The 15,524-nt window shown below is 43.0% G+C and overlaps 1 protein-coding gene across 11 annotated transcripts in view; it reads left to right on the top strand.

The window, feature by feature from the left end:
* The window catches only part of CACNA1E (calcium voltage-gated channel subunit alpha1 E), a 387,895-nt gene that overhangs the window by 281,895 nt on the left and 90,476 nt on the right, over positions 1-15,524 (top strand). For all 11 annotated transcript variants that reach the window (XM_072831014.1, XM_072831009.1, XM_072831018.1 and 8 more), the window contains exon 9: positions 13,815-13,930. In XM_072831014.1, coding sequence (XP_072687115.1) covers positions 13,815-13,930 — 116 coding nt within the window. The remainder of the gene's footprint in view (positions 1-13,814; positions 13,931-15,524) is intronic.

Below are 15,524 nucleotides of genomic sequence, written 5' to 3'. Positions count from 1 at the left end.
CCAAGGGGGGAGAAAACCCACACAGTGTTAAATGTATAATGACTCAACTTGGTAATGAACTCTCTGTCTTTCCCTTGAACGCAGCCACACCTGTTCCTCAGAAGCCTCCAAACGTGTGTGTGTGGGGGGGTGCTGATGGCTGCCGCTTCTCAGAAGAGCACAAAAAAGTGTCTCTTAAGAGAACACAGCCATTTGTTCACTGTCAAAGATGCCTCTTTCCTGTTGTAATTAGAGTGCTGTGAGGAGGGGATGAAAATGAGGGAGAAAGAATATGAAATCCCTTACTTGCCATGGCTCATTCTTAATTCCCACGGCTCATTCTTCCTTCCCATAGGGTCTTGAACCCACTGAAATATCATGGCTGAAACATACACTACTATGCACAGAGAGAGAGAGAGAGAAGGTGACATGTGTGCCTGAGTTCATGCCTCGATGGTATCTGCGTGCTACAGTGGGTGGTGCAGACTGGTAGGTGGTTACACAGAGTAGGGAGATCTGAATTCCACTTGGTAGCTCTGTGTCTTTCTGTAAGTCAATTGACCCTTTGGGTCTTTACTTCTCTGATCTGTCGAATAGAGAGGTACGATTTCCTAGTTCCCATCTTAAAAGCTTGTAAGGACAAGCACATGAGAACATGTCACTCTCCTGTGTCCATAATACATCCTATCCCTTGATCCTCCCTGCTAACAGGAGGAGATGGTAAGCAGTTGGAATGGAATGATGCATCATTCAAGAATATTTGTGGTGTTTTGTTTTGAATTTTGTTTGCAGCAATAGCCATAAAAATTCCACAAAAATTGATTATATTTTCCTGAAAAATCAGTCATCATCTTTCTAGCATATGACAGCAGGGGAAAAAGAGAAGGGGTGGTAGAGAGAGACCATCTAGGACAACTCCACAGCACGTACTCCTTGAAGCAGCTGGCCCATACCACACGGGTAACCGAATTGGTGCTATCAGGCCTAATGATTTTAACATGAATGTGTCTGGATATCTAGCTGATGTTTGATCTTTTGATCCCCATTCCCCCACCCCCAGATCCTCTGCTTCTTACAGTGTCTTTTCCATCTCAGTTCATTTAAGTCCATTCTTGTCACTGCTCAAGCTAAGAAACCTTGGAGATCATCTTTGGCCCAGATCTCTCTTACACTCCATGTTCAAAGTGTCATCATGTTTTCTTAGCTCTACCTTCACAGTGTATCCAGAACCCTGGTATTTCTCAATATCTGCACACCTGCCACTCTGGCCAAGGCAGCCATAATCTGGATATCATCTGTAGGATCTCCCCGCTCCCACCCTCAGCCCTCATCTGCCTGCTGCCAACCGGGTGACCAGAGACATTCTGTGAAGACTTGGGTCATTGACTCCTTGGCTCCACCAGTGGCGTCCAGATCACATCAAGGAAAAGTCAGGTTGTTAGAGGGCCTCTAAAGCCCTGAATGGTCTAGTTCTCCACCTCCATGCAGCCTGTTACCCACTCTGACCTTGTCTTATCTGTTTTCTGTCCATTCAATCCATTTCAAAGCCATGTTAGCCCCTTTCTGTTCTTGGGAATCTCCTCTAGGATGTTCCTGCCCCACAGCTTTGCCCTAGCTGTTGCCTCTCCTGGAATGCTCTCCCTCAGATACCTGCATGGCTCACTCCCTCACACTTTGCAAGTCATTTTTCATGCCAGGACTTCCCTTGGCACTCTCTCCCCAAATCCCAGACCTCCTTCCCATACTTACTGTTTCTCTTGCATGCTTTAGTGCTTTAGTTTCCCCTTAGCACTTACAAGTATCTAGCATATTTTATACTGCATTTTAAAAACCTTTTTTATGGTCTGTCTTCTCCACAGGAATGTAAGTTAGATGAAGGCAAAGATTTTGGGTTTTATGGTTGTTATTGTATCCCCATATTCTAAAATAATGCCAACCACACAGCAGGTACTCAACTAATTATATTTTTGAGGCAGAATGAGTATATAGAGATGGGTAGGTGAATAGATGAAGGCCTTGGTAATATGTTTTAATACATTCTCAGGAGTGTGAGGGATACTTACAATGGGCACTTGGAACACTTACTCTCCTAGGTACTATACTTGGCATTCTCCATATTTAATTTAATCCTCACAATGCTTTGAGACAGGTATGCTGTTTATTCTTATTTTATAAATGAGGAAACCGAGACTCAGATATTAACTTGCCCCAGATCATACCCTGATATAGACAAGATTCAAATCCAGTTTGGTGTGGCTTCAGAGCTTTTAATTATTATGTTCTAACAGTCTGGAGTACACTGATTTCAAGGTTAAAAGGCAAAAAGCAAAACAGGAAACATATTCCAGATCCTTCATTATCCCCTTTGTGTTAATTGCTAGTCCTTCCCCTGTACAAATAAATGTAATCTCCATATCAAGAAGAACAAAAAAAAATTAAAAAGGTTATGCATTCCCCAAGATCCTCAAAGAACCTGTGTCTTTGACTTCTCATGACTGAAATGTCATGAAGATGTGGAATGCACTGACTTTGGAACCCAGAGATCCAAGTTATGCTCTGGGCAGCCACCACATGCTGTCAGCATTGGACCAGCGAGCCATCTGACCTGCTGTGCCTTGGTTTCCTTGCATGTCAAAGGCGAAGCTTGGAGATTTGTTAGGTGTCCCCTACTGGATATTCTGGTCTGTGAGACCCATGACCTTTCTTTCATTGCTGTGGGTGTAGGCTGGAGGAGTAGGGGTGGGATACAGCACTCCATATAAGGCTATTTATTTACCTTAACTGCCTTAGAGAAGGATGACTTCTCATTGGAGGAGCCCTTGCAAAGCCCCTGATCCTTGAGGAAGTGTGACATGGTGTGATACAGTGCCTGGGTTAAGCATCACCCACCCTTTTGGACTCCCATCCATCCTGCTTATTAGAGTCAACACTGGATGGCATTTAGAGAATTGGGTGCTGTTCTGGCCTTTATTTATTAGCAACCTAAGGCTCCTTAAATCCTTTCTGGAACAAGTCAAGGGATAAGACGTAAATAACTATAATACAGCTGAACTGTGTGACCTTCAGTGAGGTGTTTACCTTCTCTGGGCTATGTTTGCTCCTCTGAAAAATGGGAGAAAAGCTTCCCCAGACTCAAATGAACAACTGAAAAGCTATTTTACCCTCCATCCCCTATCCTATGTTCTAATGAGACTGAAACTAGATCACAGCCATCACACAATTGCCTAGCTGACTTCCCCCAATTTCTCTTCATTTCAGAATATTTAGGGTTGAAGAGATTTGTCTTGATGTCTAACCTTGATTTGTCTTGATGTCTCCCCTTCCTGAAGCAAACATCTTACAGGAAGACTGGAAAAGTTCCCCTGGGAGCAGTGAAGCATTTTGGAAATGTGGGCTCCAAAGAGTAATAGGAATATGACCATGTGGCCATTTGTGTGCTTGGCAAAGTCTGTCTGCATATGCTTCTATGAACCAGTGTGAGCATGTGTGTATTTGTGCCAATGTGTGTGTGATGAAGCGTACAAGTGTGTACAAGAGTGTGGGTAAACAGATCTTTGAGTCACACAGGCCAGCCCATCCTGGCCGGCTTTGTCTTCTTTTTGGTTGTCATGACAGCAGCGAAGGCCTCTGCATCAGTAAACAAAGCTCCCTGTGCGTACTGAATCGGGAGAGGTTTGCAGCTAGAGGCTATAAAAGAGGAGCCAGAGTCCTCCAACAGAGCGTTTCTTGTCACAGCACACCTACCAGAACATCTTCCTCACTAGATAACTGTAGAGGTAACTGTCTAGGTGCCCTGTGACTCTAAGGTGACATAACATGGGCAGGTATTCCAGGTGGGAGCAAGGCTTCTTCATTGAATCTCCCAAGAGTTAGGCCCTATGACTTAGTCACCTCATGATGAATTCCAGCAATATGAATGACCAAACACCCTCACATCATCACCCCATGGACCAAAACCAGTGACTTTAACATATTAATATACAGACTAGCACTTGGTGAATCATCTGTGGCAGTGGCCCCTTTATAGGTCTATAAGTTCATGAAACAGAAACCCATTTCAATATTTACCTAAATATGACTTGAAAGACAACTCCGCTTTCTCCCCATACACCTCCCACCAGCACACATGACAAATATTTTGGGTGTTCTGTCTTGTCTGAGATTATCTGTATAATCCTTCCACTTCATCTAATTGTGAATAATTTATAATTGGCTGTATAGGAATAGTTGGTTTTTACAAATTATGCCTCTCATGTAAACTGCTAGAAAACACAGACAGTCACAAATGTAAATTCGCTAGTTAGTCTGAAAGAAGAAAATTATACTTAACCAAGCAGAGCAAGGAGAGCAGCTTTCTTCTTCATTTCCATAACTGAAACTTAGAAACCCAGACCTTGCATACCTAAGTGACAACTAGAGGCTCATCCATGCTTAGCCTCAACTCACTTTCCTTTCATCTATGTGAGAACTCTGTCATGGGAGGGAACTGTAAGTTAGCCTTCCTGGACAAAAAATAAAAAAATTTTTAAAAATTTTAAAAAAATTTTTAAAAAGGTGTAGAAGGGGATGGGGGGAGGGGGTACAGATAAAACTGTGGATAGCAGAAATGAGTAAGAAGTATCTCCAGTGAAACACAATTTGGATTTTTACCATTATACAGTCTCTCTTACAGGAACCTAGTCAGGACTTCCAGAGTAACCAGATTTATTCCTGTCCTGGGCTATGAGCAGAGGATTTTTTTTGTGTCCTTCTAATGATTGACAGAGAAATGGAGACAGAGAGGTTACTTAGCACAGTTTCTTAGCACAGAAGCTACCTGGATACCTAGCTCTGAGAATAGACCTGGTAGTATTTTTGCTACTTCACATGGGATTTATTTTTGTTTGCCTGTTTAGATTTCCAGAGTCTGGATGCATCCCATCTTGAGTTCTGTTACATCTGGGTGTTTCTACACTGGATGGAGCAAAAGATGTTTGGCCATAACTGAAGCAAAAGGAGCCGAGGGATCATGAACATTTTTTACTATAAACCATATTTCCTCCTTTTAGACTTTCCTGTTTCTTGATCCAAGGGAATTGGATAAAGGGCAGTATTTGGAAGGCCAGTCTTTGAGGTACCTTTCAATAGGAAGTTTGGCAGTAGTCATTTGGATGACCCAGTAAGGTAGCAGCTATATGCTTTATCTTTGCAAAAACATCATCATCTGGACCCTCTGTGAAAAGGAAAGAGTACTCAGGTCTTCAGGGAAGAGAGGGGATCAATGATGAGACATGCTTCCCTTTCCTCGGGGCCAGCCATATATATGCTGAGAATGGTAGACTTATTAGATCTAAGGTTAAAATAGACACTTATTTTTGGTAGGCACTAGAATTGAATCCTGCCTGTCCTTGTTCTCTCTAGAATGTAATATGTATATAAATAAATGATGGCTATGCCATGGACACAAAACCAAGGAGTACATTGCTAGCTTGACTAATGCCATGAATTTTATACTGGGTCTCTATTAATCCAACATAGAGCAATGCATTTTTGTGCTGTTCTCTCAATTGCAAAGATAGTCCTTTTAGGGAAAAAAAAAAAACCCACAAAACTCTGTTTTTAGATCCTTATTTTCCTTGACCTTGAGCTGAAACTAAATCCCTTTTGAATTTAAATGTTGACATCTAGATAGCATGGAAGACAGCTGAAGCATTGGAGAAATGGCACTTAACCTGGCTTCAGGAGATATTAGCTTGAATTCTGTCTCTGCTTTCTGCTGCTGAGGTGATCTTGGGCAAGAGATTTTTCTGAATCTCCCAGGGTTTTTACAAATATAAATGAAATCATTTACATAAAAGCTATTCATAAATTAAAAATGTCACAAATGTGTTATGTGAATATCAGCTGTTCTTCATATGTTATTTCCATAATCTGTGGAATCTATTATAATACCAAGCCTTGGATCCAACTTAATTGGGCCTTGTTGGAATGTGATTCGATGTAGGCTCTGCTTGGCTTCATGGAGCCTGCAGACTAGTCAGAGAAATAAGCCCTGAGCACAGTTATGATGTCAAGGGAGGAGTGATAGGAATGAAAGACAATAGTGCCAGACTTTGAACCCTAAGCTCCCAATGGAAAAACAAAACCGAAAAGTCTTCTTGATAGACATAATACAGAGCCCCCTCCCTACATAGCCCTTCCTCCACTGACACAGGAGCTACTCAGGAAGTATCCCCAGTGGTGCATATTCTTTGTAGTACTTCTTTTAGCCAAAAGGCTTCTTTAAAAGAGCAGGCCAGGGATGCCTGAGTCGCTCAGTGGTTGAGCATCTATCTGGCTTCAGCTTAGGTCATGATCCTGGGGTCCTGGTTCGAGTCCTGCATCGGGCTCCTTTCAGGGAGTCTGCTTCCCCCTCTGCCTATGTCTCTGCCTCCCTCCCTCTCTGTATCTCTCATGAATTAATAAATAAAATATATTTTTTAAAAAAGAACAAGCCAGTTTTGTTAGGCTCTGGGCCCTTGAGCCCTGCTAAGAGGCCACTCAGAAGGGTGAGAGTACACGGGGGCCTGTAGTGGCAGTAGAGGAAAGCAGGGATGCCAGCCAATGAGACCCAGACCCAGAAGTTGAAAGAGGAAGGGAAAGCTGAACTTCCAAATATGCAGGGAGGCTAGACTGGGGTTTGTTGGCCTCTCCCACCAGAAATCAAGCTATGTGGTCATTCTAGGGGCCTTGTAGAAGTGGCACACCACATATTTCATAGACTAATTCTACAGAGATTTTAGTGGAGCCAAACGAAGAGAAAGTGGTGGCAGTGTCCAGGAGTTAGCTGGCAACTGCTGCCCCCCGGCCAGTTCACCTGCTCCCTTTGGGTCAGTGCAGAGTTGGAGTATTCCTTCATTTAAGCCTTTGGGAACCAGGAGACAGTTGTCAATATGTTCTCCAAGTCAGCCTGGATATTTTTAATTAAAAAAAAAAACTATTGGACATACTACCATATGCCAGGTATAATCTAGTCTGAGAGGATACAGAGTTGAATAAGACATGGAATATTTTCACAAAAGGCTCACATAGAGGGAGAAACAGTTACACGTACAGCTCACCACAGTAAAGCGTGGCTGTGAGATGAGCTGTAAAGACACAGAGAGAAGAAAGGATGGAGGCTGGAGACTGGGGAAGGAGAAGGGAGAGGAGGGAAAGCTAAACAGAAGTGACATTGCAGCCTGGCTTTGGAGAAAGATTTGGACAGATTCGAGCAATTAAGAAGGGATTCCAGGCAGAGAAACCATGGACCAAACCTTGAGAGCTGTGCTGCATTCTCCAGAGAAAGGAGAAGGGTTCAGCTGCTGGAATCAGCCACGGTGGCTGCAGGCAGGTGGGTGGGTGTGAATGATGGGAGGCGAAGTTTGGAGGAAAGGTTAGTATCAGGCTGTGAAAGACTGTGAAGGTCATGTTAGGTGTTTGTACTTCATTTAGCAAAAGATGGAGGAGGTTGTGGCGAGAGAAAATGGAATGTAGAAGATCTAAGAGTCATGGTTCCTCTTAGTGGCTCTGTGTCCTTGGACACTTGCTCTCTCAAAGGGCCCCTTAACTCCCCTTAGATTCAGTGTTCTGAACTAGAAAATGGTGATGTTAGTGATGATGCTCACCCTAGACACTAAAGGATTATTTTGTCCTTCTACTCATAGCCAGCTTAAATTCTCCTTTTTTCAAGGTCTTCCTCAAAATATTACCTCCCTGTTAAGCCTTCCTGGATCCCTAGAGTGTAGTTGAAAAATCCAGTCACATTCATATGAAACAGTAAAGCAAGCAGCATATAAATATGCCATCGGGCAAGGCAGACATGCGGAGCATGAAAAGCTTGAGCTTTTAGAGCAGACAGGCCTGGGGTCCCATCCTGGCTCTGTTTCTTACTTGATTTTGAACAAGTTGTTTAACATTTAAATTGAGAATGAAAATACCTGTTATGTCTTCTTCCAGAGTGATTGTAAAAACTATGAGCAAAATGTGGGAAGGTGCTTGGAAACTAGAAAGTGCTCCTCAAATGGTACTTACTGTGGTTACTATTTTAGGTTTGGAAGTGATCAGATCTAGTATGTGTTTTAGAAACGTGTGTGAAATGAATAAAATGAAGGGAAGAGAGACAGGTGGTTGAGAGACCATGGGAACGCTATTGCAATAGTCCAGGTAGAAAAGGATGAGGTCCTGGACAAGGCAGTGAGGAGAGAGGGAGGGTAGATCCATGTGCTGTTTTGAGGATAGAACCCACAAAACATGGCACTAAGTGGACAGGAGGGATAGAAAGAAGACAACCAAAGGTAAAAACGTTGATAGATGGTAATGCCATGAACCAAGCCAGCCCTTGTGCCTTTCTAATTGTTGCAAGCCAGAGAAGAAGGCAAGGAAAGGAGGTGCCCCAGGGCATGCATTCTGTTATTCTGACTCTCACTGGCCCTGGCACTTTTCATTTTGACTGTCTCCCTCTCTGTTCCCCCACAACACTGTTAGTAGAGCCTGCTGAACCTGAAGACAAGCCCAGAATTTCTTCTTTTAATGTGCCTTATTCTCATGCCCTCAGCCTGACCATGACCATGGTAAGGTGCCTGTGCCAAGGAATCCATATATCTTGGCAGGAGAGGCTAAATGAGGAACCTCCTCTTCCCCTGCCATGGGGGGAAAGTCCCTCATGGGGACATGTCCCTTAACCCCTGGCTTGTTTCTTCCTCCCTGGATATGAGAGATATTTTATTTTGGAAGCAAATTATGCTCAGAGACTGAGTTCGTCTTTTCCAGCAATTTAATATACGTTTACTGCAGGAATTTTATTTATTTTTATTTTTTAAATTTTTTTATAAATTTATTTTTTATTGGTGTTCAATTTGCCAACATATAGAATAACACCCAGTGCTCATCCCATCAAGTGCTCCCCTCAGTGCCCGTCACCCAGTCACCCCTACCCCCCACCCACCTCCCCTTCCACCACCTCTAGTTCGTTTCCCAGAGTTAGGAGTCTCTTATGTTCTATCTCCCTTTCTGATATTTCCCACTCATTTTTTCTCCTTTCCCCTTTATTCCCTTTCACTATTTTTATATTCCCCAAATGAATGAGACCATATAATGTTTGTCCTTCTCCAATTGACTTATTTCACTCAGCATAATACCCTCTAGTTCCATCCACGCCGAAGCAAATGTTGGGTATTTGTCATTTCTAATGGCTGAGTAATATTCCATTGTATACACAGAGACCACATCTTCTTTATCCACTCATCTTTTGATGGACACCAAGGCTCCTTCCACAGTTTGGCTATTGTGGACATTACTGCAGGAATTTTATAAGCCAATAGTATACAGGATAATTTCTCTTAATAAGCCAATAAAGAAATACTCCAAATCAGTAACAGATTGATCACACTATTGTTCCGGGTAAAGGGAGGTGAATAAAATACAGATTTAGTTGAGGTGTACCTTTATACAAGTTGGTCCTGGGGAGAGACAGCTTAGCCAACTGAGAGCTGATATCCAGCTACCAGTGCAAAAGTAAAAGTCCTGTATTGTTAGAGTATGTTTCTAGGGAACAGGGGTGCTGGTGTTGATGGGCAAGATGTTCTCTATGGGGCTGCTGTATGACTTTCACCACTGCCTGTGTCACCTTTATGGATATTCATGGTCACCACTCTTATTCAATATGTTACTGGAGGTCCTAGCCACAGCAACTAGACAAGAAAAGAAATAAAGGTCATCCAAATTGCTAAGGCAGAAGTAAAATTTTCACTATTTGTGGATGATATGATACTATATATAGAAAACCCTAAAAACTTCATCAAAAAACTACTAGAACTGACAAATTATTATTATTTTTAAAGATTTTATTTATTTATTCATTCATGAGAGACCCAGAGAGAGTGAGAGGCAGAGACACAGGGAGAGGCAGACTTCATGCAGAGAGACCGACATGAGACTTGATCCTGGGTCTCCAGGATCATGCCCTGGGCGAAAGGTGGCGCTAAACCACCGAGGTGGCACTAAACCACCGAGCCACCCGGGTTGCCTTAGAACTGTCAAAGTAATTCAGTAAAGTCACAGGATACAAAATTAATATATGAAAATTGCATTTCTATAAACAAATAATGAAGTAGCAGAGAAATTAAGAAAACAATTCCATTTATGATTGCACCAGAAATAACAATATACCTAGGAATAGATTGAACCAACGAGGTGAAAGGCCTGTACTCTGAAAACTATAAAACACTGATGAAAGAAATTAAAGACAACAAATAGAAATGCAAAGATTCTCCTTGCTTGTCGATTGGGAGAACCAATACTGTTTAAAATGTCTATAAAGTAATCTACAGATTTAGTGAAATCCCTACAAAAATACAATTTTCACAAAACTAGAACAAACAATTCTAAAATTTGCATGGAAATGGAAAAGATCCCCAAATAGCCAAAGCAGTCTTAAGAATAAAATTGCAGGTATCACAATCCCAGATTTCAAGATATACTACAAACCTGTATAATCAAAATAGCGTGGTACTAGTACAAAAGATCAATGGAAAACAGTAGCCCAGAAATAAACCCACAATTATATAGTCAGTCTTTGGCAAAAGAGGCAAGAATATCCAATGGGAAAAACAGTCTCTTCAACAAATGGTGTTGGGAAAACTGGACAACTACATGCAAAGGAATAAAACTGGACCACTTTCTTACACCATACACAAAAATAAACTCAAAATGTATTAAAAGATCTAAATGTGAGAACTGAAACCATAAAAGTCCTAGGAAAGAGCACAGGCAATAATTTCTCTGACATCAGCCGTAACCAGCATCTTTCTAGATAAGTTTTCTGAGGCAAGGGAAACAATAGCAAAAATACTGGGATCACATCAAAACAAAAGCATCTGCATAGCAAAAGAAACAATAAAACTAAAACCCTAAGGAATGGGAAAAGATATTTGCAAACAACATATCTGATAAAGGGTTAGTATCCAAAATATATAAAGAACTTATACAACTCTACTCCTGAAAAAAGAAATAATCCAATTTAAAAATGGGCAGAAGATATGAACAGACAGTTCTTCAAAGAAGACATCCATATGGCCAACAGACACATGAAAGGATGCTCAATATCACTCATCAGGGAAAACACGATGAGATATCACCTCACACTTGTCAGAAAATGGCTGAAATCAAAAACACAAGAAATTAGTGTTGGGGAGGATCTGGAGGAAAAGGAACACTCATGCACTATTGGTGGGAATGCAGACTGTTACAGCCACTGTGGAATACAGTATGGAGGTTCCTCAAAACAATTTAAAAACTACCAGTCATTTCACTACTAGGTATTTACCCAAAGAATAGAAAAACACTAATTTGAACAGATATATTCACCCCTATGTTTATTGCAGTATTATTTACAATATTCAAATTATGGAAGCAGTACAAATATCCATTCATTAATGAGTAGATAAGGAAGAATATATATATACACACACACACACACACACACACACACAGTGGAATATTATTCAGTCATAAAAAGAATGAAATCTTGCCCTTTGCAACAACATAAATGGATCAAGAGAGTAAAATGCCAAGGGAAATAAAGACAAATACTCATATTGGAATTTAAGAAACAAACAAAACAAATGAACAAAGAAAAAAAAGAGACCAAAAAAACCCCAAAATAGACTTTTCACTGTAGAGAAAAACAGATGGTGACCAGAGGGGAGTGGGGGAGGGATGGGTAAAGTAGATGAAGAGGAAGAAGAGTATGCTTATCTTGATGAGCACCCAGTAATGTATAGAACTGTTGAATCACTATATTGTACACCTGAAACTAATATAGTATTGTATATTGACTAACTGGAATTTAAAAAATAAATCGTAAAAGGAAAAAAAAGTGTCCCCTTTACAAAGGCTGGAGGTCATTGCCCCAAGGTCTTCAAGGAGCTGTCTTAGATAGCAGAGTGTAGCCTTGCTCAGACCGCGTACTCTTGGATGGTCCTCACAAACTCCATGTTCACAGTTTAATGTTCTCTTGCCACGCTGAGAACATATGCCTTTATGGTTAAGCCCCTGGTGTGGCCCCTCGGCAGCTGAGCCACCGAGTTCTGATGGGCAGGAACAGATGAAATGGTAACATACTGACATAACTTAATTCATTCTTCTATCAAAACAACTTTATTTCCAAGGGTGCATGAGTGGCTCATTTGGTTAAGCATCTGCCTTGGGCTCAGCTCATGATCCTGGGGGCCTGGGATAGAGTTCCGTGTTGGGCTCCCTACTCAGTGAGGGCTCTGCTTCTCTCTTTCCCTCTGCCTTTCCCCCTGCTTCTGCTCTCTCTGTTTCATTCATTCTTTCTCTCTCAAATAATAAATAAAATCTTTAAAAACAACAATTCTAAATACAACTTTTTTTTCCTCTTTGTCATATACAAGTGGATTAAAACAACTTCACTTAAGTCATAAGAAAGTGGATTTGAAGTCCTATTGAACAAATACACAACAAGGGAGTAGTCGACAGGATGCACAGTGGGTGCTGGGCTCCCTCAACTTCAGGCTGTGCCTCTTTAGTGGTGGGGAACACCTCGAAAAAGTGCAGCATCATCCAGGACAGTGAGAGTGTGGCTGAGCCCTGGCCGGAGAAGTGCTACATTAGGAAGGGGCATTGTAGCCTCGAAGGGTGTTTGGTGATGAGAAGGGCATTGGTAGAGGTGGTTGCTGGAGAGCCGTATTAGCAAATGAGTATTTCTTTAGCCCCAGCTGCTCAACCATTGAATTTTTTCATCTTCCTTTCTGCTATAGAGCTCTTGTGTCTCTTCTCTCTTCCATTTCCCAATAGGGCTTTAGACGTTTTTTTTAAAGATTTTATTCATAAGAGACACAAAGAGAGGCAGACACATAGGCAGAGGGAGAAGCAGGCTCCCTGTGGGGAGCCCGATGCAGGACTTGATCCCCAGACCCCTGAATCATGCCCTGAGCCAACAGGCAGATGCTTATCCACTGAGCCACCCAGGAGCCCTGGAGCTTTAGGCTTTAGATCATCTTGTGGCTCTGGTCCCTTGCACCTGTCACTGGACTGTGTCTTCTCCTGACCCTGACCTTGGCTTTCCCTCTGTCCCATTATCTCCCTTCCTATCTTCCCTACTGTCTTGCTGTTGAAGCCAGGGCCTCTTTCTGAGTCCTTCCCTTTTCTGTTTAACCTGCACCAGCCACCTGCACACAGCCCTTGGCCCCTCAAGGCACTGATGCCCTTGGTCCCCAGTAGCAGCCCTTATGGAGTGCCACAGGATCCAGGACGCTGGAGGAAGCATGGCGCTGTGGTTAGACTTCAGATCCCAGCAAGTTACTTCCCTTCTCTGATCCTTGGTGTTTCCGCATCGGTTAAATAGGCATTTTAATAGTGCTTATTACTTCGTAGGGTGACTGGAATGAATTAAATGAGTCCATGGGTATGAAACACTGCATACGGGGCTGACACATAATTGGTCCATATACATTAATCACTGTTGTTATTAAAAGCATAAAGGGAAGGTGTGCCCCCTGCCCAGAGGGCCAAGGGCTTGGGTTGTAGCTGGGGAAACAGAACATAGCATTTTGAACCATAGTTTGTCGCTTGATTAAGGAAGTACCTTTCGGAGTAGAGCACTCAGAGGATGTTAGTGCTGATGGGGACAGAACTAATCTGGGAAAGCTTCCTGCATGAGGCCCAAGGAGGAACATTTCTGTGCAAAAGGGGAGCAAGGTGTGGTGGAGCACCTGCTCAGACACCCTCTCGCTTCTCCTTGCTTCCCCCTCCCTCACGGTTGTGGAGCTGAACCCAAATCCACTCCTCGTGAATCTTCCCCTCCTTGTCCACAGGGAGTTTGCCAAAGAGAGAGAGAGAGTGGAGAACCGGAGAGCTTTCATGAAACTGCGGCGGCAGCAGCAGATTGAGCGGGAGCTGAACGGGTACCGCGCCTGGATAGACAAAGCAGGTGAGCCTGGCGGCACGCAGGCCCCCACCACTGCTTTCATTCATAGGGGCAGCGCTGGCCAGAGCACAGAGAGGCTCTGGTTGCCTCACCGGCCTTGTGGGCTCCCTGCTGGTCCCTCTTTCTTCCTCTGGCGTCTACCTGTCTCCCTTCTTCCACCAAACATCTTCATGAGGCCTGCATTTTAGTGAGGTGAACTGAGTGAAAGGTGACATAGCCCAATCCTGGAGCTGAGGTTGGGTGGGTGACATTTCACACTATTGCTAATAATAATAATAATAATAACAACAACAACAATAGCAATAACAACAGCAGCAGCAACAAAACTCCATTCATTCCACAAGTATTTATTGAGGGCTTTGCTTTGTGCCAGCACCTGGTCTATATTCTTGGGATACACCCCAGGGAGCCTTTCTTGCAGAGTTCATTCCCTCTCGTCAGGGAAGGCAGATAAATAAGTAACTTGTAAGAAGGTGATAAGTACAATGGAAAACAGATCAAGGTAGGGTTATGGGGTGTAGGGCAGGTTGTGATTTTAAACAGGGAGGTCAAAGAGACCCATTTGGTGAAAGACTTAAAGTTGCAGAGGTGGTGGGAATGTCCGAGGGGAGGCATCTTAACTCAAGGCTCCAGTGTGGAAGTAAGCCAGGAAGATTCCTAGAACAGAAGGAAGAACGAGTAAGGGGAGAGGAGCAGGAAGATAGGGTGGAGGCAGTAATGGGAGGAGGGGACAGACGTCATGGGCCACCGTAGGAGTTTGGAGCTTCCCTGAAAGTGAGACAAGAACCATTGGAGGAGGGTTTTGAGCTGAGGTGGGACATGGTCTGATGGAAGATTTTGAGGAAGCACTTGGTTGCTGCCTCCAGATAGCCTGTCGAGGGCAAAAGGGCAAGGGCAAGGTCAGAAGCAGTATGTGTGTGTGTGTGGGGGGGTCCACCAAGAGGCCACTGGGGTAAGCCGGGTTATAGCTGATGGTGAGAACTGCTCTCCCCTTTTCCCTGTGCTGTCACCAGTCCCTTGCTGAGGCTCAGCATCAGAACAGTGCTTGCCCCACCTTGAAGATAGGTCCAAACCTATCACAACTTTATTAATCCACAGAGCCACCAGATTCAAATTTGACTGTGGCTCAGCTGCTTATGAGGGGTATCGATCACTCCGTATCTGTCAGTAAAATGGATGCATTTGCCTTCCTTATTATTTTAAAGATTGCATTGCATTGCTGTTATATATCTGTATTTTCATCCTGAGCAAAGAGTAATTTATTTTAATAAAAAAAATACACATGACAGCATTTTTCCCCTCTATTCCTGGTAGAAAGCGTAGCACAAATGTGAGGTCTCTCAGGAAAAATTTGGAATATGATTTGATGCTTAGCTGCCTGAGCCTTATTCTTTTCTAGCAGCTTTGGAATGACACCATGGCACTCTGGTTCTAACCACCAACACACAAAAGCTCTCTCTCAGCTCTGGAGTCAACTTGTGATCATCTGTCAGGGGTGAGAGTATGTGTGTGATGAAAAGTGCCATTTCAAAGCCAGCTAAAAACCACCTCCCATTTAGGACTATCTGCATTTCTTTGCTGCCTCTGGAGGCATGCA

Source organism: Canis lupus, chromosome 6 (assembly GCF_048164855.1).
Source record: "Canis lupus baileyi chromosome 6, mCanLup2.hap1, whole genome shotgun sequence".
Classification (NCBI taxonomy): Eukaryota; Metazoa; Chordata; class Mammalia; order Carnivora; family Canidae; genus Canis; species Canis lupus.
Note: the sequence above shows the minus strand (reverse complement) of the source record. Positions and strands in the feature narration are given on the sequence as shown.